Below are 25,852 nucleotides of genomic sequence, written 5' to 3'. Positions count from 1 at the left end.
TTTTGTGTCTGTCCCTTTAAATGCAAATGAGCTGCTGCTCCCGCACAGGGGGCGGAGCTTCAACAGCTTGTGTCCTGAAGCTTTTACAAATTATAGCCTTTTATGTTCAAACCGGAGTCAGAAAAAGATGGGGTGACTCAAGAAGAAGTGGCAACATATAGACAACATTTCTGAATGGTTAGTTGATGAATTTATGAAGATTATGTGTAGTTATCTTCTAGTCATTGATTAGCATATTCTGTCATGATAATATATAAATCGCATTGCCAGGGGCGGGGTTTATGTCAATTTTAGGGTTGGTGATGTCATTAACCCGGGAGGAATGTCTTGTAGTCCCTACCAGCCGTTTGTTTGTAGTCCTTAAAAAGCAATTTCTTTAAAAGAAAGAAAAACATTCTTCTTCCTTTGCTTTGAACTTTGAGCGTCGTAACTTTGCAGATGCTGTTTATGTTTACAGGAATGTAATGTTCTATAAGTGTGTAATGTTAACAGGAGCATTACACACTAACTGAAGTTAAAAAAAGTATTAACCACCCCTTTAACCAATGGTAGAGAGTTCTGATATTAATGTGCTGTGCTGAGAGTCACTTCAGGTCACATAATTTAATGATTTATAAAGTATCTCAGAACAATAAGCGTACACCACTGAGGTTTTAAATGTCAGTTAAGATGACTGTGGACTGCCAAGAAAAGGCCACATTACAAGCTGACCTTGAAGATGTACGCTTGGCAGACTAACACTCCCTCTAAGACATGAGCCACGACCAGTCGAACCTCCAGTCTGCCACACTCCACCTGTGAGATCCCACCCTTGAGACTGAAGCATGAGGCAACCCAAATAAATGTGCCAAAGCAATGACAAAGTGTGCTTGGGAGCGACAGCAAGACACTTTCCCACAGTACCAAAGAGAACCAAATATTACTTTAGATAGAACATCATATTACTTATTAATTTAGCAGACACAGTCACCCACGCCAACTCACATAAATCATGATGAGTTCACAGAGACACAGTCAATTGATGGCTGCCCACTACTACAGAGGAGGTGGTTAAGTGTGTCAGACCGCCATTTTGTATTTTTCTCTTGAATGTGAAAGCAAACACTATAAGGGTAACACATTACAATAACAATAGTTAATTACATTAGGTCACATGAACTAACAATGAAAAATAATTCTAAAGCAGTACTTATGTTAATTATTTATATGTAAGTTGCATCTGTCAACATTATTTAATGGACCTGAGCTGACATGAACTACAGTATAATAGGCATGTGACGGTATAAGATTTTCATATCACAATAATTCCCAAAGCTTTTATCACTGTATTGAATTGTCACAAAAAATATAAAGTAAACAAATATTTCAAACAGATTAAACTGGAAAAGAACAATAAAGAACAATAGATAACACTTTATAATAAGGTCCCATTAGTTAATGTTAGTTAATACTTTTACTAACATTAACAATGAGTGGTTACACTATTTTTAAGGTGTCATTGTTACAGTGTAATTATACATGTACTTACTATAGGGTTAGGATTAGGAATAGGGTTTGGTTTAGGGTCAGTTGCATGTAGGCTAATTATGCATAATTTTCCATTATTGCTATAGTAAGTACATGTAACGTGTAACAAGGACACTGTAAAATAAAGTGTTACCCAATGAGCAATACTGTAGCTACATTTGTTACAGTATTTATAATTTTTTGTTAACATTAGTTAATAAAAACCCAACTGTTCTTTGTTAGTTAACAAAGACTAACAAATACTTAAATGTTTTGTTCATAATTAGTTAGTTTTAATTAATGCGATAACTAATGTTAACTAATCTGACCTTATTGTAAAGTGTTATCAAAATTTGTAAAGAACAAAACACAGCCTTGATTATTAATTCTGTAATGCACATATTTTACTACATATTTCTGATTGAATCATAATACATTTTTTAAGTTCAGTGGAAATGAAGTTTGACTTTGTAGGACAGCATATACACAACATGGGCACAATTGGAAATCACACACACACATACGTACACTTAAAGGATTCAGTGTTTCTTTATGGGGACCCAGTTTACAGGGCAACAGGGGCTGGGAGACTTACACTCTGTATCACTCTAATACACATGCGTACCACACAAACACTGATATGGTTGCTGCTCAGCTGCCGTGGGCCATCACGGTTGAGCATCGAGTTACAGAAGCGAGATGACTCTGCTCATTCCAGCCTCACTCGCATCGCACCAATAAACAGGCTAACACGCCAACTCAGCTCCGACCCATCGCCCAACACCTAGTCTTATGCATGAGACTCCTTTACCCATCAAAAACAAATGGTCCCTCACTTTGATCCTTCCACCCATTACAGTGCACAACATCTTGAGTTTCACAGCAGGTCAATGTCACTCCATTACATATTCACTGTAATTGAAGTTAAACTGTCTCTTTTCTTACGTTTTCTAAAGTTACTTTTAAAAGTAATGCGTTACAATATTGCATTACTCCCTAAAAATTAACTAGTCTAATTGTGTTAGTTTGTTACTTTTCATGAAAAGTAATGATTTGCGTTACATTTTCTCACCTGTTACTTGTTTTTTAATAACAACATAAAAAAAGTTATGTTTTTGGCAAATGTGAAGGCCCTTCCATGCTGGAAGTGAAATGACTCAGGACAAGAATGTTTAACACTTTACGAAAAACAAAAGGTATAACACTGTGACGTTTAAACAAAGTCATTTAGCTTAGTATGGATGAATTGGATCATCAAAGGTCAACAGCAAAGACACTGGTTAATAAAGTGAGATTAATTATGTATTATTCAACATTTTAATTATTGCAGGTTTGCTTAAAGGGGTGGTATAATGCCCCTTTTTACAATATATAAAATAAGTCTTTGATGTCCCCAGAGTGTGTATGTAAAGTGTTAGCTCAAAATACCCCACAGATATTTTTTTACAGCATGTTAAATTTGTCACTTTTTGAGGTTGAGTAAAAACATGTTGTTTCGTGTGAGTCCCTTTAAATGCAAATGAGCTGCTGCTCCCGGCACAGAGGGCGGAGCTTCAAGAGCTTGTGTGTGTTAGCAGTTCCGATTACCTCACGCAGCTAAACCTCAAGCACTAAAATGTCAGAAACTGTTCTGCCTTTTATGTTTAAACTGGAGTCGGACAATGACGGAGAGACTCAAGAAGAAGTGACAACATGTAGACTGCAACAGGACGTTTCTGTCATGATTCTGCCTTCTAGTCTTTGATTTTCCCTGGTCTTGAGGCAGGATCATGACAGACCCATGTTTTATGTTCATACACATGGCCTTTTGCTGGGCCATGTGCTTGTGTTGTCTCGTTCCTCGCCCCGCCCCCTTGTTATCCTCGTTTAGTCATCATTGCTTTACCCTTGTCACCTGTTTCCCTCATTAGTTTCTCCCTATTTCATCCCCTTGTGTTTGCTGTCCTGTGCCGGTTCATTGTCCGTGAGTAACCTGTTGAAAGTCTTGTCTAGAACGAAGAGTTTGATCCTGTCTTAGCTGTTAGTTTATTGTCTAGTTTTTTGTCTGAGTCTTAGTCTAGTCTTGTCAGTCTAATATAGTCTATCCTGTCTTGTTTTGCCCCCTCGTGGGTTTTGTTTTCTGTTTTTGTCATTAATAAACCTTGTGTGAAGTATTTACTGTCTGCGATTGGGTTCATCTCCGCATCACCATAACAGTTTCTGAATGGTTAGTTGATGGATTTGTTGCTGATGATCTTCAAGTCTTTGATTAGCAAATTCTGTCATGATATTCTATAAAATCGCTAGTGTGGGTACTGTTGTAAGATGCCAACAGAGTGACATGCTATTGCATTTGTATTACGTACTGTATTGCATGTGAAAAGACGGATGCGACAGCTTGAGCAGACTGTGGTGGGAAGAGCAAACACACGACTAAAGAGACGATGTTCCAATGAACAAATAGCAAAGAATAGGGAGAAGGAACGCGCGAAGTCCCAAATTTACATCAGAAAAGACTTCGAAAGGTGGCGAGAACTCCGCCGGCAGAAGGGCTTCCAATCCGACATTCAGGTGGCTGTGTTTTTGCTGGTCAGGTGGGTAAATCCAGTCTGGCGTTCATGACTGTTTCAGGAAGCATGGAAGGGAGGGGAATTAAGGGACGGGGTGGCGCTGATTATCAGAGAAAGGCAGTCGATCCATCACACAGACTCCCAAATGTGCTCGACTACAACAAATCTTCCTCTTCTCAACATGGACTGCGTGTTACCGTGGGCGGGGTTTATGTAAATTTTAGTGTTTGTGATGTCACTAACCCGGGAGGAATGTCGTGTAGTCCCTACCAGCCGTTTGTTGTAGTCTTTAAAAAACGATTTCTTTAAAAGCAAATATCTTCCTTTGCTTTGAACTTTGAGCGTTGTAACTTTGCAGATGTTGTTTATGCTCAAACAGCAACATTACACACTAACTAAAGTTAGAAAAGTGAAATCATAATCAACCACCCCTTTTAATAGTTTGCAATTCCCCAAATTTTTTATTCATTTTGAGGAATACTGAATTTTTTTGTGGAATTGAAATGAGTAAATGCCTGCTTAAAATGTAAGTCTAGAAGTACAATAACCATCATGTTCACACGCCTTTGCACTTACTCACGATTTCTCTCAACACGGGAACAGGAGAAGTGTCAATCAATGAAAAAGTAATAAAAAAAGTGATTACGTAACTCACATTAATGTGTTTCACCCCAACACTGGTTGTGGCATCATTAGCATTTCTAGGTCACAATTTCTAACCCATTCTTTGCCATTTGCATCCAACAATTTGTCAGTTTGTTTACACTGTCCAGCAAACTTTTTCAAAAGAGCACCTGCCAAAAAATGGAGGGTGTTCTATGTCATTTTCCCACCAATATTAAGCTTCACTGTGCCATCCTGGATGGGGCTATTAAGCCGCCATCAAGATATACTATCAGGGGTTTTCAAACTGTGAGAGAGGGAAAATGTGGGTCGCGCAAAGTCACTTGGCTGCAGCTAAATTTATGTTTCAGTGAATGACACGCACATAAACAGACACAAGTAGTTTAGTTCGAATCGCAAAGGCTGTGATTTAATTATGTAAATATATGCACTGCATGTTTCAAAGTGAAGCGTGCACATGCAACTTTGTAATGATAGTGTTTTCAGGGTCTCAGAGCCACTCATGAGACTGCATTACACCGGAGAATTCAAATGTCATGAAAAGCATGTATTTGACTACCTACCAACACAAAGGGAAAATATATCTTTAAAAAGCATTTCACATGTACACACATGGAACGAGCATGAGGGCGTTTTCTGCGCTGAACACCGCAATGACTTTCCGCAGTGCGGATTACAGTTCATATCCATTCCATGTTTTAAGTTTTTATGGACATATTTTACATAATCTTTAGTGTCTGTAAATGGAGAAAATGAAAGGTAAAAATGTTTACAGTTGGAAATTTTACAGTTGTACTTTTAAATATATTTTTTTAAATATTTTTTATTGAATAATTAATAATAATTAAATTATTTGTATTAAATACTCGATTTCTGTCCTATCAAATGTTTGATTCAACCATCTAAAACATTTTGGTGGGTCTTGAGATAGATTATACTTGTCTAATGTCCTGGAATAGAAAAGTTTGGAACTCCTGTCTTATTTCACTACCGGATGAGACAGCTCCACCCCCTCCTACACTTTTGAAAAGTCTCTATCAGGTCAGAGGCCCAGTTTTCCCCAAGCCTTAAAATATACTTCTTGCAGAGTCTTTACTGAAGACATTTCCTGATTGCATTATAGCAGATCAGATCTTCAACAAGTAATAACTACACCACTGAATAGTCCGGCAACTTGCTCATATACAGTAGCTGTCAACAGAGATTGTTGTAAAGCCAGTACACAGGGCAAGACTAGTGACACTGACTGGAGTCTCAATTATAGGACAGAAAAGTTAATAATGACATGCTAATATTTGTTGCTGGTATTGCATCTTACTGTACCTACACCCAAGAACAACAGGCAAATAGAGATCACATAATGTTATGCACTCAGAAATATAGTGAAAGATTCTCTTCATTTGAGTGATCCTCGCCAAGCTTTTTCAGATGACTGATGCTCAATATTTGGCAGCAGAACACAGATGTAAAAGATAATAATGAACCACCACATTGGAAATGTCCACCAATATACATACACATAATTGCATAGATTAGAAAAAATCTGTCATGTATGTTTTTTAGAAAGGTATCATAAACACACATTCAAAATCAAATAATTGTGTTATGGTGTCAATTATAAAGCAATATGTTCAAAATTAAGATAAAAAACATAGAACTTGAGCTGAGTTAACTCTCTAGAGATCTGTACCAGACCCGAATTGACACCGAATCACTTCTTACCTAAACCTTACATGCATAGTTTTGTTAAAAAAAAAAAATGTATAAAAAAAACAACAACTCAACCTTAGATAGATCTGATAAAAATAGACCCGAGTCCGACTCAACGACAACTTTTTAGAACCCGCCTGAACCGCAATGTAAAGGGCAGTGACGTCAGTCTCCAGGAGGGTTTGTAATTTATAGATTAGATGTAGATTTAGGGTGTATGTTAATGTTGTCATGTTGTTAAATGGCAAAAATAAATTATAGAAAGTTGGCATTATTCATTTGGTAAACCACATTTATTTAAAATTACTCAAGGCTACGGACAACTAATATCATGTCCGAGGTACCTGCAACGGGTTTTCAGGTGCAAGTAAACACATGAAGACCAATTCTAATGCTTAACTGCAAAAATTGCCTAACTGCAAAAATGGCTAAAAAAATTAGAAAAGCTTAAGTGTCCAAATAACTCACGGGGTAACTGGACACATGCAAGCGCTTGAGTTTTAACACATGATCGATGTTGCTCATAAAACAGTGTCACTGACTGACATCCAAAGGGGGAAAAATCTATTGAAAAGCATAAATAGCATTAAAACTAAACAACTATGCTGACACAACTGATATTTCATTTATTACATTTCATTTAAATAAGACCAGGAATAGCTTGACTATATCCATTTGTGACCTCTGACACCTGCACTTATGCCTGATGTGGTAAGTTGTAAAAAAAATGATCAGCAGTAAAAACAAGAGATTTTATTACCATACCGTGATGACATGAGGCGTGCTCTGGGCCTATGTCTTCTTTAACGCTGCCATGCCCACTTAACCTTGCTCTCTGGTCTCTATAAGGCTTCACACAAAGCTCTAATGAATGTTAGAGCCTTACTGACAAAGATGTCTCCAATCCACTGCTATCAACTGAAATCACTTTGTAAATCATGGTAATTTCATTCCAAATATGAGGATTATTCATTTTCTAAGGTCTGTATCTATTTGCTTGTTTTGTTTTTCCCAGTATTAAACAGATATTAGTTAAATTATTATTATTACCATGTATTGGATGTAGACTTGTATGGGATATTTATGAAAATAGCTGTGAAAAATGTCTTTACACATTTTAAGGAAAATGGTAAAGGGTCTACATGTAGCAGAAAGCCACAGCAGGTCAAGCATACAAGCATGTTAACACAACAGAAATCATTTACTCCCCCTTATGCCATCTGAAACCATTATAATTTTCTGTCTACAGTGTAACATTAAGAAGATATGTTGCCTAATGTCTTAGCTGGTCATTTCTCAACAGTGGACAGTGACCACAACAAACAACACAAAAAAGCAATAAACTAGACCATATAATGATGAACTATATTTGAAGTATTCTGCAACAGAATATCTTTCTGTGAGAAACAGACCGACATTTAAGTTATTGCTGAAAATCCTCCCTCCTCTTTAGCTCTCAAATCACATTTACACCTGCACACCTTCAAGACACAGCAAGTTTGAGTTTAAATTTGAGCAAATTGAACAACATGATACAGAGGAGAGGGGAATTAAAAAAACAAGGTTTGCCTACTTTGATGTATGGACTACTTTCCGTGTCCTTTTTGTCACTGTTTGATTGACATTAAATTTATATAACATTGTTGGACTATAACTTTTACAAGAAAGTTATAGTCCAACAATGGGGGTGTTAATAATGACAGAATTTTATTCCTAATGAAATATTCCTTTAACTGAGGAATGAGTCATTCTACGAAACGGGTGCCATTTCCACTTTGCAATTTTCCAAAATTTCATTAAGAACAAACTTATTTTTGAAAAACTTACACCTTTAAAGATATGTTAATCCTCCCAAAAATTATATTTTCCCACCTCAGGCACAAAATCCTTAATAATATGATCCTTTTTATTCAGGCATGGGAGTCCTTCTTGTACCACCCCGTCACGGACAATATGTATGCCATTAGAGTAGTAAAACAAGAAATATATTTTTTAAATCTAATGTTTTCCTAATAGTAAATTGTCCCTTTTTTGTTAACCATCAATCGAAAGTCTGTAATTTAATCCATTATTTTTATCTTAGTTTTTAATCTTGAAATATGAATTCGACATTTCAATGGCCTCATTGTTTGTACTGAAAAAACAAATTCACTTAGAAAATACAAATAAAGTTACATTTATTTGATTAGTCCACACAACAAGAACATCATTAAACATTAATTTATGCAAAATTGTATTTTCTTTCCCTAAAATTTTAACAAAAATGACCCCGTGACGGGGTGGTAACTGGTGTCACGGAGTGGTTCACTGTGACAGGGTGGTATAGACAAAGTGTTTCTCTATGATCTGTTGGTTTTAAACTTTATAAAACTGGGGGAGGGGAAACATTATACTTATATAACATAATAATTAGAGATTTAATGGAAAACTTTGGTCATGCTCTGAAAAACTGAAAAGAGCATCCTATTAGTATTAGTAGACTGTATGCATAATATTTGCTAACACTTTATTTGTCTTTTACTTTTACAACTACTTGTCACTTTTACTAACCCGTACCCTGATCTAACAGTCTACTAACACTGTACTACAGTCTACTAATACTCAACTGAGAGTTAGTTGACATGTAGTTGAAAAATTACTTTTTACCTTGTAAGTGTACGTGTACAGTAGTGAAGTATTTTTACTTTCAGTGTTTTTCTTTGGAAAACTTTTACTTCAAAACATCCCAAAGCATAATGTCATACTTTTTACTGCACTACATTTCATAAATAAAAGTCTATGGTCCAATTTTTTTTAACCTTTGATACTTAAGTACATTTAGAAATATTCTAAATGATAAAATCTTCTAAATATTCTAAATCTTGTACTTGAGTAAAACTTTGAATTAGGCTACTATTTATTACTCCAATGTAATTAAGTATTAAATGAAATTCAATATAAAACGTAGTGCAGTAAAAAGTACGACATTATGCTTTGGAATGTTGTGAAGTAAAAGTTTCCCAAAGAAAAACACTCTGATAAAGTACAGACACTCGAAAAATAGTGAGTGATTTAGTGAGTGAAAGCGATATGTTGAGTGAGTGAAAGCGATATAGTGAGTGAGTGAGTGAGTGAGTGCAATAGTGAGTGAGTGACATGGTGAGTGAGTGAGTGCAATAGTGAGTGAGTGACATGGTGAGTGAGTGAGTGAGTTAAAGCGATATAGTGAGTGAGTGACATGGTGAGTGAGTGAGTGAGTTAAAGCGATATAGTGAGTGAGTGACATGGTGAGTGAGTGAGTTAAAGCGATATAGTGAGTGAGTGACATGTTGAGTGAGTGAGTGAGTGAGTGAGTGAGTGAGTGACATGTTGAGTGAGTGAGTGAGTGAGTGAAAGTGATCTAGTGAGTGAGTGAGTGCGATATAGTGAGTGAGTGACATGTTGAGTGAGTGAGTGAAAGTGATCTAGTGAGTGAGTGAGTGCGATATAGTGAGTGAGTGAGTTAAAGCGATATAGTGAGTGAGTGACATGTTGAGTGAGTGAGTGAGTGAGTGAGTGAGTGAGTGACATGTTGAGTGAGTGAGTGAGTGAGTGAAAGTGATCTAGTGAGTGAGTGAGTGCGATATAGTGAGTGAGTGACATGTTGAGTGAGTGAGTGAAAGTGATCTAGTGAGTGAGTGAGTGCGATATAGTGAGTGAGTGACATGTTGAGTGAGTGAGTGAGTGAAAGTGATCTAGTGAGTGAGTGAGTGCGATATAGTGAGTGAGTGACATGTTGAGTGAGTGAGTGAGTGAAAGTGATCTAGTGAGTGAGTGAGTGCGATATAGTGAGTGAGTGACATGTTGAGTGAGTGAGTGAGTGAGTGAGTGAAAGTGATCTAGTGAGTGAGTGACATGTTGAGTGAGTGAGTGAGTGAAAGTGATCTAGTGAGTGAGTGAGTGAGTGCGATATAGTGAGTGACATGTTGAGTGAGTGAGTGAAAGTGATCGTGAGTGAGTGAGTGAGTGAGTGAGTAATAGGTGTGTGAGTGATATAGTGAGAAACAGGATTTAACAGTAAAACAAAATTTTGATTAGCCTATCTTAGAATCCTTGATTTCACATATCCTCACATTCAAATGGGAAGCAGAACCACCCCGTCACATCCCTTACCACCATGTCACAATAAAACATGTTACGGGGTGGTATGTGACGGGGTGGTAAATTTTATCCCAAAATGGCCACAGATCTTCCATGTGGTCAAGTTCCTCACTTAGCATACATGCATTCAATCTGAAATACAATTTTCTTTGCATTAATAATGTAAAAAAATAAATAAAAATCAGTTTTCCCTCTTTATTTTGCGTGACGGGGTGGTTGATTTGAGCTTGACGGAACCTGCCTAATATGAAAAAGGAACAAATAACTAATGTAAAAGAATGTCAGTACTTGCCTGCTTTTGTTCTTGGTGGCTACAAGGCTCAAATGATGTCACTTACGCTTTGTGATGTCATTTAAATCAACAGTCCATGATTTATAGATAAAACAAGTTAGTGTGACGGGGTGGTAAGTCAAACTGAGGGACGCACACAAATCATTAAATATTTACAAAAAAAATAAGGTTTACTTTGAATAAATATATCTTATGTAAAAAGGGACACAGTATAATCCTGAAAATAATAAATGTTTTATAAAAAACAACAACTTATTTGGTGATATTTTAGATGCAAATGTCATGTTGGTCAACACGGACATGTGAAATTGGCTATGTACTAAAGAAAAATTATTAAAAATAGTATTTTAATCTTTAAGAATCGTATTTTATCATATATCATGTTAACAAGAACACTTGAATTAATAACTTTAAGCTTTTGAAACACATTTTGGGACATTTTTGTGCCTTATGCATCTCATCAATTGTTGCGGACCCAAATGGCACCCGTTTCGTAGAATGACTCGAATACTAGCACACTGTAATATGGTACACTACAGTATAGGGGCTTTCGACTGGGTAGTTATAGGAACTCGGTTACAGGAACAGAGGAACTAGCAAGGGATGAGTTTCCCAAAAGCATTGTTAGCCAACTATGTTCGCAAGTTCTGTCGTTATCAGCATAGTTCAACGGGTCAGTGTTTCCCGAAACCATCGTTCTAATGAACATTCGCAAACAGCATCGCAGAGTTGTGTAGTTGGAACGACAGCTCTCGACCTGTGGTTAGAAGCATAGTTTCTAGTTTGCATGACATGTGGACTTAATAAATCCTTATCTTGAGCAAAATAAGCAAGCTGACATTCAGTACAACCTGTGTCTTTTATTTAGAATACATACAAATGTAATTTACATCTTTTAGTTTGTCAATAGATTTAAAGCACGGTTTTTGAAGAGTGCGCATGTGCGAACGTGCTCTACTATGTAAGAACGAGCCCATGATTGAATCTGGAAATAAAGCAAAATAACTGAGAAAAATGAGAAATAGTCCTCAGATGTCATGTCTGTAATTTATAGCAAAACATCTAGCGTTAATTCGATCTCAAACAGATTCATTAAAAGAAGCTATTACTCCACCGTTTATGACTTCGTTTATGACTTCACGCACGTGGTTGAACGACCACTTTGCAACAATACAGTTTCGGGAAACAGTCGTGACTAGCTAGTTGATTTCTTCAACGATGCATCGTGCTATGGTAGTTAAGCAGCGAGTTGCGTCGTTGTTTGGGAAACGTGCGCCCCAGGGCGGTCCCCCGAGAACTACATTTTCTCCTATAGGGGCATTTTCCTGGTAAGCTGGTCAACAGCAACATCATTTAAACGCGGCATTCAATAACGTCAACAACTAGAGGATGGAAGACGCCATGATCAGAGCTGTGTTTTTATTGTGTGTTATGGGTTTCATGATAAAGGAAATGGAATGTAGACGTAGAAGTTATGTGATAGAAAGAGCAAAAAGGAAGGCTAAGTATTCAAATCTACTGACAACTTGCAGTTCTACATATCGAGGCTGAGAAAAAAACAAAGCGCCGCAGACAAAGGCAAAAGGTAAATGCTACCTATGACTGTTTTCCATGTTTGTGGAGTAAGTTTAAACTGTGTTTACATTGATTTTTAAAAATGGTGTGTTTCGTATGGCATGCATTCAGCCAATCAACATACACTTACGTCACAGGTAGTTTTTATTGTGCTGGGTTAGACCTACTCTGAACTGTAGTAGGACCTAATTTAGTCCCCACAAAAGGCGTTCCTATAACAAAAATCATTCCCAGTTCCAGTGGTGTCAAAAAAATGGGTATCTCCACCAATAGTTAGAGCTACAAGATTAATCGTTAAAAAAAGATTGTGATCTTGATTCAAACACGTGTGCGATCTTATTCCGAAATAACGATTCACTTGTGTCTATTAAACCTTTGACAAAATCACACCGGAACATTCTGATCTTGTGTTTGCACTGCTGTTGACCCAGAGAAAAGCATTTATCATGTGTATAGGTATGAAACAGCTTCACAAACAGTCTTTTCAATCACACAGTATTGATATTTCTGTCTTACAATAATTCAAATCATCAGAGAAGTACTTGAATAAGTTCACATTTCATATATAAACACTGATGCAATCAAAACAGAGCAAATCCCCTTTTGAAAGTAACATGGCGTTTCAAATAACGATTGTATAGATCGTTACACCAGTAGGTGGCGACAAGTGACTGTTAAAAAATGTATTTGTCGTTGAATTTTCATTCAAGAGTTTTGTTCAAAAACGCTGATTCATCCAGTAATAAAACAAGTGAAGTATTTATTAATGAGTCATTGAATTATTCATTCAACCCATTTTTTTTAAAAATAGACGGCAGCAATTAATATTTTGTCAGATCCTCTAGTAATTTACAGTAATATTTTATTTAGTTGTCTGTTCAGAATTGTGGGAGAATTGTGATCTCTATTTGAAACAACTACAAAATATTGTGATTCTCTATTTATCCATAATCATGCAGCTCAACCAATAGTTATAGGAACTATGAAAATGTTCCTATGCGAAAGTTCATTGTATGTGCAGTTTCAAAGTAATCAATGAAAATTAATCAAGACCAGGGTGTCGTTAGACTGTTTTTACTGTAAAATACTACTGATAAGTCCTTGTCTGACAACGGAGATTACAGCATCTAGGGTGCGTTTTGTCAAAGCCAACTATTGTCCACAATTTAACGGAACTTGCGACCATAGCTGGCTTAGGGAAACGCACCCTTGAGAATCATTTTCCCTAATAAGATTTCAGCAATCATGTTGTGTATTTTTAGAATTAGAACTAATGATGTCAGATTCGGAAATAAATCACTCTTTTGATCTAATCTGACAAAACAGTTTTTTTTATTAATTTGGACAGTTCACTCACACACTAAAATCTTTTCACACCAAAATAGTAACAAGATACTTTATAAGACAGAAAACAAAGAGAGCACTGCATGAGACATTTACCTACTATTCATTGTAGGACATGAAACCTGCAAATGTCTTATCATTTGAGTACAAGGAAGCAGCTCGACTCTGTACTGCAAAGCCAATTTATATAAATATATCTGTAACAGTATCCGAGAAAGAAAAAAAAAATATTGGGACACTTTTTGATGGAGGTCTGTGCCTCAGTACTGATGAAAAGCTAAAAACGCCCTTGATCGACACATATCTCATAGTGATATAATATCTCAAAGATATTAAAAGTCACAGCACTACAAACTCCGGATGCTCGAAAATGTGTGGTGGCTGAAACGGGTCAAATTCATGTTTGCACTTTCAACACAGAGTGCTGGTAGGGGGATTGCCAGAAGATCACATGGTTTCACCGGTGAAAGAAACCTAAAACCAACACCTTTTGCGTCCAAGAACATGTGACGCCGAGCACTCGCTCATACACACACACACACTCTACATAACACAACATAATCTAATTCAACAGAATCTACACCAAATAATTAGTATGTCACTGAATGATGACATAAACAGTTGCTCCATCCATATATTCATGACAGTATCATATACATGGTGTTGTCACCGTTTAGCTCCAAGTAACCACAACCCGTCCACCAGGGCTAAACTCACAAGGTCCAACCTCAGGTTTCAATCTTGCCCTTAGCAATAAAACTAAAAACAAACATCTTGTTTTATTTCGATCACAAGCAATATCCAGTTTTAAACAACCTTTAGTTAGCTGGCACCTCTGTGAAATGAGACAACTTCCTACAGGTACCTCTGTGAAAGGCAAGTGCATAAATCTGAAGGGGGTTTAAGTAAAATCCGATCTGGGTGCTTCTGACGAGCGTCTCGGGACCAACAGTCCAAGAGTCTCCAACATCCTACACCTCTGATCAGGGCAACATGGATTAACATTGGAGGAATGGTGGGGTACAACTGAGTACTACGAGCATCATCAGCCGAGCCCTGAAATGAAGACCCAGGCTATATTTAACTCTGACTCCATACTCTGTTGGATGGGAAAAAGAGTATGGCAATACAGTCAGCATCTGCTGGAACAATAGACCTGACACATTAGCCTAGCCATAGGGGAAAACTTGTATAGTCTTCACATATAGCCTACATTTATAGAAGTATGGTGGAGAGCAAATAAACATTGAAAAACTTTGTGAATATGTAAAGGATACTGGTCACACTTTAGATTAGGGTCCAATTCTCACTATTAACGAACTATGAACTATGACTTCTGCCTCAATAAACTCCTAATTATCGCTTATTAATAGTTAGTAGGGTAGTTGTTAAGTTTAGGTTTGATTAGGGATGTAGAATATGGTCATGCAGAATAAGGCGTATAATATGTGCTTTATAATATGTGCTTTATAAGTACTAATAAACAGCCAATATTCTACGTGCAAAATGACACATTATCCTGCTTACTACACTCCCGCTTACAAAATAAATAAATGAATAAATAGACATGAATATTTAATTGAGTTTCAGTATTCATTTATTATTTATTTTTGAATTATTTTATTGTTTGAAAAGAAAGACCACAGCATGATTTCGAGACATGAAACTAGCACAGCTACGGACGAAATAGTTAGCCTGGGACAATTAAATTAAAATTTAGTGGTCATTGTACGAAAATATTTGCCAGCAGAATGCCACAATTGACCAATCAAAATCAAGTATTTCAGAGAGAAATATTTTAAAACCTTTCCCATCTTCCCATATGAATTATTTAAAATTCCACTTATCTAATTTACTAGCTGCTAAACTGGACATATTTAATATGTCTAGCTATGCTGTGTACTGTAGCTCAACTTAAATCATGACGAATTAACATTCATCACAATTTTAAATCCCAACTCCTCAATATTCTATCACATGTTCATATCAAGCTTCTTTTTAAGCTAGACGCTTCTGTCAAGTCAAGGTCAACAGCATATTAAAACAACACTGAAATCAAAAAATTTGGGGGCCAAAATGAATCCTGCAGCTTTCCAGATAGAGACACAGCATTGCCCTCACCCGACTGACCTATGCATCATGCAATGCGCTCTTGACCACAGCTTTACCTTTCACAGTGAGGTAAATATTTCCACAAACTCTTCGGTCTTTGGTCTTCCTTCCAGCTGAAGTCTTGTCTCTCTTGCCCGAGGCCAGCGCGAGCTCCAGGACAGCTGTTGCTGACACATAAACGTCTTGAATGAAACCTGAGATTGAGCCGCAGGTATAGAGGATCATCACTGGAAAACTCTTACATATGCGGGTGTTGAAATACGCTTTCTACTTTACCTTTCTGGAGCAGATGCTTTAATGGGTTGTCTTTACTGTAAAACAATTTATGTATTGCCTATAGTCTAGACTAGAGAATGATTCGCCCTCCCCCACGGGGGCATTTAAAGGTTTTGGTTGTATTATAAAGGAATAGACCTATTTAAACCGCTTGTTTAGCTTCTTTGTAAAATTAATCAAACGAAAAGAACCTATACCGTTAAGGAAAATTATAAAACAGCTTACAAAAAGTGCACATTCATCAGTATCGCACAAATAGTCAGATAATCGAATGCGAAAGAGTTCACACACGAGTATTGTGATCAAAAAGGCGCGAAGAAAAAGTTTAATCATACCAAGAGTAATCGATTACTAGGCTAAATAACTAAATTTCATTTAAATTATTATTGATTTTCAACGAATAATTGAATCAGTGCATTGTTAGCCCATTGTTATTTTTATGTTTTAAATGCTAAATTTGTCATGAGTAGCCTAATAAATGGGTATAAATAAATAATAGGCTAAATTGTTAGTTCTAACAGTTCAAACAAAACAAAGCATATATATATATATATATATATATATATATATATATATATATATATATATATATAGGCTAAAACACACACACACACACTCTCTCTCTCTCTCTCTCTCTCTCTCTCTCTCTCTCTCTCTCTCTCTCTCTCTCTCACTTTCTCTCACGCACACACCGACTGTTTAAAGTAGATCATGCAGCTGAACAGAAATTTAATATAGTTGATCACTCCTACTGATAATGTTGCAGATGCTTCTTGGAAGGCATGAATGAAGAACTGTAGGCTACATGCTAACAACAACTTTTTTCAGAAAACCTCTGAATCTATTCACATCACTTTTAATAGTGAATGTCTAATGCACATTATTCACATCATGACATGTTACTGTAAATACTTACTGAAAAGGAGCTCATGTTTGAAAACTGATATTGATGACGTAATACATCACACTGAATATTGAACATGTAGCGCCATCCTCTGGTGTCAACATACAAAAAATGAAGCATTATTTTCAATTCTATAAATTCTATTTTAATATTAACACATGGTTAAAAATAGTAAAGTATAAACCAAACAGGATATTAAAATTTGTCAACATGCCAAAACACTTTGCCATACATTAGACAAATGTGGAAACAAATATACAGCGGCCACAAAATTGGACACAAGCCACTCTTAAATATGTATGAATGCCATTGCATCAGATAAAATATGTAACTAAGTGGCAACATATAAATCAAGTGTCTTTTTTCACACCTAACTTTTTAAAACTAAATTGCAGCCATTTTTGCTTTTAATCAACCAAGTTTTTGCAAGTGATTTAGGTAATCAAAGTTCCCCTCTAGTTCACAGGTGTCCAATCAGAGTTAAAACAGGTGCATTTCATCACATAAGCTATGCACTAATGTTTGACAACAATAAATATGTTAATAAACATATACGGGCCATTCTACAGAATTGGTTCAAAGTCAGAGTTGGAAACATGTTGAATTTATTTATTTTTCCCCCAAAAATTTTTGTCTGTATGCAAATTGTATAATATCCAAGGTACACATTTCTAGTAGCCTAATTGTGCAGTTAATTCTCATATTGCATTTTTAGAATGTTTTGGAATATTTTTCCTCTCCCCAAATTTGTCACTACCGAAACACAATAATACATAATTTAATGAGAAGGCTTATAAAGGCAATAACGATTGCCTTTTAATAATTTTAAAACTATTTCAAGTGTAATTTATGAGATTTGTTGTATTTTGAATCCAATCTTTCTTTGTAAAAGGCATAAAGTTTATCTTTCTGATTTCAAAGTTAAGGATTCATTAGTTTGACTATACATTGAACCAAACAATATAATAACATAGTTGATAATTCAATATACTTATTTTTGACCAAACATTTCGGTCATGACTGCACATTTTCAGTTGCGGCCACGTCACATTACATACTTTTAACTCACATACTAAAACACTACTAAAACATACTAAAATACTAATGATTTGCATAACTGTAATAAAATGTAGTTTATTTCTCCCAAATAAAGGATTATGTGTTCCCTTTTGTCACTACCAAAACAATGATGACATGTTTCGGGCATTACTGCTTCGGTAGTGACAACTGTAGATTCTTTTGAGCCCATCTCAAAGATGCTAATTAGTACATGGTTACCTAGCACAGTTTTGAACAGTTGTACACACTTAAAAACTAATTTTTATGGACTAACACCCCCCAAAAAAGTTTGCTTAATTGGAGAAAAAGGGTGTTTAGTAGTGACGTTCCTCAAAGATTTTCAGACTTTTGAACACATTAATCTCAAAATGATGGGACCCATCTACTCACCATGAAGCTATGAGAAAATCTTTTTTTTTTCTTTTTCTTTGTTTCTTTTTTTTAAACAATGGAAAAAAATTGCAAAAACTATTTCAATATCATTTTCACAAGTTGAAATTTAGGGGTTAGGGTTCGGGACAGCCATCTCCCAATTGAAAATACCCAATAAAAAATGATTTTATATACATTAAGCTTACTGATATTTTAAATATCGTTGTGCGATTATAGAAGGATCTTAGTAAACATCTAAGATTTGAATACTTAAATATACACTAAATATACTACTACACTATATGGACAAAAGCATTGGGACACACACACACCTCTTAATTATAGAATTCAGGTGTTTCAATCAGACCCATTACCAAAGGTGTATAAAAGCAAGCACCTAGGCATGCAGTCTGCATTTACAAATATTTGTGAAAAAATGGGTCGTTCTGAAGAGCTCAGTAAATTCAAGCGTGGTACTGTGATGGGATCTTCAACAAGTCAGATTTTATCCCTGCTAGATATTCCACGGTCATCTGTAAGTGGTATTATTGGAAAGTGGAAGCGTTTAGGAACAGAAGCAACTCAGCCATTAAGTGGAAGAGCACATAAAGTCACTCCATATGAATATCTATGTATTTAGAATGTGATGTTGTCATTACAGTCCCTGTTGGTGTAATGGTTAGGTGTCCCAATACTTTTGTCCATATAGTGTATATAAATGAACATTTACATGACCGAAAAAACAACAACCATATGTGATGTGTGAAAACATTTACGTAGTTATCATGACAGTGGTATAACAACATAACATGTCAGAGCAAGCTGAAGTGCATTTGTTATAAAATGTCCTCAAGTTTATGCAGTAAATTCTTGCGTTGCCATTTGGAGAGTGTTGTTGTCAGTTCGAGACTTGTATTTCTCAATCTCTTTTCTTATTTCATTCCGGACCTATGAAATCCAGTAGTTAGTTTATTACAAGAGGTCAGAAATATTTCTTTACATCTTCATTTGCTATTAAAAATAAATTAGATCTTACCTCAGTGTTCATGAAGCAGTATAACAATGCCACAATGAAACCCTTAAAAGAAATGGCAAAATTAGTATTATGAGTCATGACTTTTTTTGAGAGGTTTTTAGTTATGACAGTTTTTTTTTTTTTAGACTTCATGAATTTTATACTTGACTACTATGTTTCTGCATGCTGTAGCTTTTGTATTTCAAGTGTATTTACTGTAGAGGGCACAGTTTCACTTATGAACAAGCTTCTCTTAGGCTCTTCACCACCTCTCAAATGAGAGAGATAATAACAACAAATCTTGACAGCTTATTTCTTAAAGATGGCTATATTGTAGGCTGCAATATAGTTGACATTCCTGGGCTACACTGTAGATTGCATAACCCATAAGTGCTTGAACTGTACCTGGAAGGAACCTAGCACAAGTTCAAAGAAGAGTCTCGCCTCTAGACCCACATGCTCGGGAAAAAGAGCAAATACGGTGTAATGCACTCCAAAAAGAGGGATGAGCAGAAGAGTTGACTTAGCCAGTCGCCTACAGAACACAGTGAACACACATTGTAGTTTAAAAAAAAGTGAATGGTAGATAATAGAGATCAAGGCTCCTTAATATATATAATGTGAAATATTTGTAACATTGCCTGTGACGCAGTAAGAGGGGCCATTTACACTGCACCATTTTCAATTAAAAAGTATAAGTGCAAGTTTTGGTATACTGCTATCTTTTTCGTGTAAACTACAAAAACGCAATTTGTGAAAATGGTGACGTCATGCACATGCGTATCACGTGTTCAGTCTATATGCGCATAGTGTTTCTTCACAAAGTGACATCGCCAAACTACTGGCCTGGCAGCAAAATACAGGGTTTTTTATTTGTTTTCATGGGTCCGTGTGAACGGTGATCGTTTGACAATGGTGTCATCTGTACATCGTTGTCGTGTAACCGTACTCATAGGCTGAATCTGAAATCGCCCCCTAAACCCTCTTTCACTATTCCCTATGTTAGTCCACAGTTCACAGTTCACTTGAAGGAGTGAGTGAAAACGAGTGAGTAAATTCGGACAGCCGTTCAGTGTACATCGGCTGTACACTAGTTATTGCGGTGCAATGTGGGATTGAATGAGTGCACTCGGTAATGTCCACTATGGTTTTGGACATCACTACAAATGGCGGTATATTGGGGCGATTATGGATTCAGCCATAGTGTGCTCTATGTGAGATCTATATTAATTACTCTATATTAATCTCACCTGTAAAGCCGCCTGTCTCCTCCATTTGATTCTGGGGTTTTTGTCTTCACAACTATCATCCTGCTTATATTAACAAACACTACAAAGTTCACCTGTAAAGTTTAAAATTACAAACATTTTTATTATTTTGATTTAAGAAGTATGATGTTCAAATGTCATTTTTGTGGTAAGACACTGAAAAATTGTAACATCTAAATTAATTGGTCACTGAATCATCCCAAATATGTTCATTTATACCCAAAAATGTTTTTTTATAGATTAAATCAGGTAGAAAGAAAAATTTTGCATTGACATGAAAATGCACATTCCGAACTTAAATGGTTGTAATTCAAGAATGGGTTAAAGGTACACTATGCAACCCTCTAGTCTAGCGTTTAAAGAACAAAACTGCATGCATTTTGCAGAAGAACATTGTTTTGGTTGTGCTTCGGCTCTGTGTGACTGTGTGGATGAATATGACCCTTAATAGATAATGCTTTACAGTGAACGCTACATATGGCAATTTATCGGTTTAATAAAATACTAATCGGAGTAATAAAAACGCCATCTCCACGTTGCTTTCTCAACCTTTTAAATCCCTCAGTCCTCGCCATCTCGGAAAAGTCAATGATTTATTACGAGCTCTGTTGAGTTCTCTTTTTGCTAGCAGACTCTCTGTTCGCCATTTTAAACCATTTTTTGTGACTATATGCCACGCCCACACCATACACGCATCAAAGTGACAGGTGTAATAGACTTACCATAGTGAATCAGGGTAAGACAAAAACACGTTTTGGAAGAAGGATTGGTGATGTATTGATCATTTAAATTTTGTGAATTCTGAACAAAAAGTTGTTGCACCGTTACTATAACAATTGCAGGTTACCATTTTTTTTACAGTGCACTAAACCAAAGCCACAGTTTTAGGCATAACCCTACAAATACCTTTTCTATAATTTTCACTGAATATTAAACTGGGATAGGAGTGTTTCATTGTTTTCTGCATAAACTTACAAATACAGAAAGCAAAATGGGAATTTTGATGATCCACCAGTAGCCACTGTCCATGTCATCCCAGCACCTACCAGCACATATAAACACAGGTGTTTATGATACACTCAAGTACATAGATAAATGTTAGCTGCAGATCCTAATGTACTCCACAATAATCTCATCCTCACCCATAATTGTCATATTTCTGCTTGAGGAATGTCCAGATGCTTACTGTGACAGATGGAGTACCTGTAAGACAGAGAAAAGAATCAACGAACACTTCAGAATAAGTTATACTATAATCAGCGGTGGGTGTGTAAAATATTCTTCCTGTAATGTAAAATGTGGTTTTACCCCAGCCAATAAGAGTATACCACCAGAAGAATGTTCTCTTGCGGGCGAAGGTGAAAACTAGCAGTGTCTGGAGATAAAGTCCCTCAACGAGCAGCCAGTAGAAATTTGATAACACACAGTACTGGAAGAACGTCACCACAGCCTTGCACAAAACCTGGCAGATGAAATACAGCATTCGGTTATAGAGGATCAGATTATCTGATTTATGCTATGGCATTTATTTTGCAAAAGATTTATTTTCGTCAGTGTAATTTACAGTGGAGACTGTGCAGTGATTGATTGTCTCGTCTGCGAATAACACAGCATCTTTTACAAACACAGCCAAAGCCCTCAGGATGAATGTGGAGAAGAGGTTGAGGTGGATGTAGGTCCGTGTACACAGAAGCTTTCTGTTGGATTAATGAAAATGCGACACTATTACGTGATATCAGCATTCCTCGAAGCAAAAATAATAAATAAAGAAAAACTTCACCAGAATTGAATTCCAGCATGCAGCAGAACAGTGAAAGAGTAAAGGCACTGAAGCAAGAAGTGAATGTTTAATCTTAGAATTACCTAAAGATGCAGAAGATGAAGACCGCAATACAGAGAGAACCAATGGACACGCCGTACCCAACGGTGTATATCAACTTCACCATGGCAAAGTACTCTCGCTTACACAGTAAAAATGGAAAATATCAAGTTTAGATACCACTTGATTCATCTTGGAGTATCCATTTAATCTAATCTAAAGTAATAAATTAACTTTTTCTTTAAAGGTGATGTGTGTAATTTTTTCCCCCAATATTTAAATTCTTCCTGTAACATAATTGCTTAGGGCAGTAGCTAAACCTATCCACATCATTATTTGCACAGTGAGCTGAACAGTTTCATTCTTAATACTGGGCTCATATTGATAACTTAATGCAAACAATGAATATTGAACATGTAGCGCCATCCTCAGGTGTCACATACAAAGCATAACAAAACAGGTTAGACACACAAAAAAAATGTATTTGGACACTTAAGCCACGCTTAAATATGTATGGATGACTTATCCGATAAAACATCAAGCCAAGTGCCATTTCTCACGCCTAACCTTTAAAAAAAAAACAATGGGGGAAGTGTTTAAAAACCATTCAAAAAACAGTTAATTTTTATGTTTGGTGACGCTGGTGGTGAAAAAAAAAACAAAACAAAAAATTCACACACTTAACTTTCCACAGTATAGCAACATTGAACAGGATTCTAGAACCTATGGAGAAGTACAATAATCCATAGCATTTAGTTACGTTCATTTAATATCAAATACGATTTCTTCAAGGTTTTTACTCTGTGTCCAGTGTCTTCCTGCTCTGTGCTGTTGTCCTGAAAGCAGGCGCTGTAATAAGGCACACTCAGCCTACTCCATCCCTCAGTAGTGCAGGTGCGGGTGATCAGCTCTAAAGTCAATCATAAACACTTATACATTTACTGTACGTCACAGCATTGGACTTTATGGCCACAATCATAGAAAGTACAATTAATGTGTTGAAGCTTTGATATGTGTTGGGTCCTAAGAGAGAGAGAGAACTTTACCATGGGAGTTCAGGAGAGGAGGTGGACAAGACACTGAGACTCTCTCTCCTACACTGACTGCAGGCCAGCAATTCACTCCATCCCACTCAACCAGACAACCTGAAGACATCCACAATTAAAGATGACAGAAGTCTTCTTAGTCAAATTATCAGCTACATTAAACTGATTCTCATCATCATAAGTATGTTTTCCTGTGAACTCCTGTAACTGTTAATGCTAATGACTTATTTATGTTGTCTTATAGCAATGCATCTTATAGTTCTGTAAAGAGGTTGCATAAAATAATACAATGAAAAGCAATGGACTATGGCAAGAAAGATAGCAAAGATTGCCTGTGATTAATGACTTGAATTTTTGTTTGTTCTTCATGCAAAGCTGTTGTTATATGGCTTCAGAAAACATCTAGCGCACAAATTGACAGGACTGCTTTTATGGTGCTTTAACAATGCAGGTTGAATTTCAATCTTTTATAAATTTCAGTATTTAAAAGGGAATTGAAAGAGGAAAATGAAATAATCTGTTAAATGCTTTATCCTTAGTCAGTCCCATATTTGCAATTGATCAGAATCAGCTTTATTCGCCAAATAATTTGTTGCAGTTTCCAGGAGCTCTGGGTATACATATATAATACAAGAGAATAAAAAGAACATTTTAAATAAGCAAAATTAAGAAAAATACTTAAAAAAAGAAAGAAAATAACATACATCTAGATTGGAAAACATATTTACAGATTTTTTTTTTCATTTACATCTATCATTTGTATTTACATGTATTTAAATCTAAACTCTAAACCCTCAGGTTGACATAAATGCCATAAGAGTACTGAATTATGAATTAAAAACAGGTAGTGCGCTGTAGCTATAAGCCTGAGGATATCAATTCATGCACATAACATGATAAAATCAAAGGATCAAAAGTGTGATTAAATGTTTTGAGTATCAGTGCTTATCTGTGACTTAGCTCACCTGTATCAGTAGCGTTAAAGTTTAACAAAGACTGCGTAAAACCGATTTTGAGCTGACATTCAGCTTCATTCTTTTGCAGATGCAATACTATAGAACATTCAGGATGAACGGTCTTCACCTGAAAGGCATAAGTGCATGCACACTATAAGAACTTCACAGAAACATTGATCTTTTGAAATAGTTTTGAAAAAAAGATTAATAACTTACCCCTTCACATGTACTAACTATAAGAGTCCAGATGACAAAGCCATGATTAAGGTCCATGATGTTATTTGTATTCAAGTCACCGATGTAAATAATTTCTGGTCTATAAGGTCAGTTATGGTGAACAAGTGTAGCTCTATTGCTTGTTTTTGTCAGTAGCCTTCACACATATTCCAATGCTTATTCATAGTAATTCTCATCTATCTCTTCAACCTGTTTCAAGCAGCAGATGGTGAGATATACCCAGATGGTACAGCCCACTTTTCTGGGTGTACAGGGCCCTTATCACCTCATGACATTAAAGTGTCATTGTTATTCTAAAACAAATCTAACAGTAGTACCCTAACTAAAAAAAGATTTCTTTCTATTACCTTTACAACATTCAGTATCTATTAGAACTTTGATTCTGAAACTATCCCTTGCACTGTCCTATGTTTGTTAATACTGTAAATAGGCTGTTTTTTGTGTGTCTACCTTGGCATCCAAGGCAGTCATCCGTCTTCTACCTACCTGCGCTATCACACTAGGGAGCTTAAATGAGTCTTTTAGCCAGCACTATTTACTGCATGAGTGAACGTAAATCACTTCTTCTGAGTTAAAAGGATGGCATTACATTAGAGGTATGCAAATGACAAAATCCCTCCAATCCACATTGTAATTAAACATATTTTTAAAAGGGTTGATTAAAAAAAACCAATCATGATTCTAATGCAGTTTAGTGTCTCCTTTACAGGGTTAGGAATTGAACCGATTCATCTGCTTGTTATAGTGTGGACAGCAGTAAAGTTTTTTTGTATGGTGCAGATGGACCATGCCACTTTATCCATCCATTTTTAAAGCATGTCCTTCCCCTGAGGAGCTGAGGTTAGGCTGAAAGAAGACAATCAGGAGCAGAAAGATACATTCATACAATATTCAGAAAGAGAGATGTTCTGAGGGATGAAAGTGAGAATTTGAAAATGACAGAATGAAAGTGTACTCATATTCATTGGTGTGTGTGTAGAGGCAGCGATGTGTTTTGAATATGTCTATTGACAGTTATCGATTCATAAGTATCTTAGTGTTTTTTCAACTTCAGGCACTTAAATAAAAC

The 25,852-nt window shown here is 36.1% G+C and overlaps 2 protein-coding genes across 2 annotated transcripts in view; both read right to left on the bottom strand.

The window, feature by feature from the left end:
* Positions 1-16,169, bottom strand: part of scn4aa (sodium channel, voltage-gated, type IV, alpha, a) — a 46,003-nt gene extending 29,834 nt beyond the window's left edge. The window contains exons 1-2 of the mRNA XM_079851563.1: positions 16,108-16,169; positions 15,888-16,025 (exon numbers count right to left, since the gene is read on the bottom strand). The gene's annotated coding sequence lies outside the window, so the exon portion shown is untranslated. The remainder of the gene's footprint in view (positions 1-15,887; positions 16,026-16,107) is intronic.
* A 2,344-nt stretch (positions 16,170-18,513) lies between these two features.
* On the bottom strand, positions 18,514-25,254 carry ghrhr2 (growth hormone releasing hormone receptor 2; the record flags this gene model as incomplete). Its single annotated transcript, XM_079852152.1, has 13 exons — positions 18,514-19,390; positions 19,479-19,520; positions 19,863-19,992; positions 20,708-20,799; positions 21,701-21,767; positions 21,868-21,928; positions 22,034-22,187; positions 22,290-22,422; positions 22,589-22,686; positions 23,345-23,454; positions 23,591-23,689; positions 24,556-24,697; positions 25,234-25,254. The coding sequence occupies 13 exons, from the start codon at positions 25,252-25,254 to the stop codon at positions 19,298-19,300; spliced, it is 1,242 nt and encodes a 413-aa protein (XP_079708278.1). The 3' UTR covers positions 18,514-19,297.
* Positions 25,255-25,852: the final 598 nt, after the last annotated feature.

This window comes from Squalius cephalus (assembly GCF_949319135.1).
Source record: "Squalius cephalus genome assembly, chromosome: 19".
NCBI classification, from domain to species: domain Eukaryota; kingdom Metazoa; phylum Chordata; class Actinopteri; order Cypriniformes; family Leuciscidae; genus Squalius; species Squalius cephalus.
This window is presented reverse-complemented; position numbering and strand designations above follow the sequence as displayed.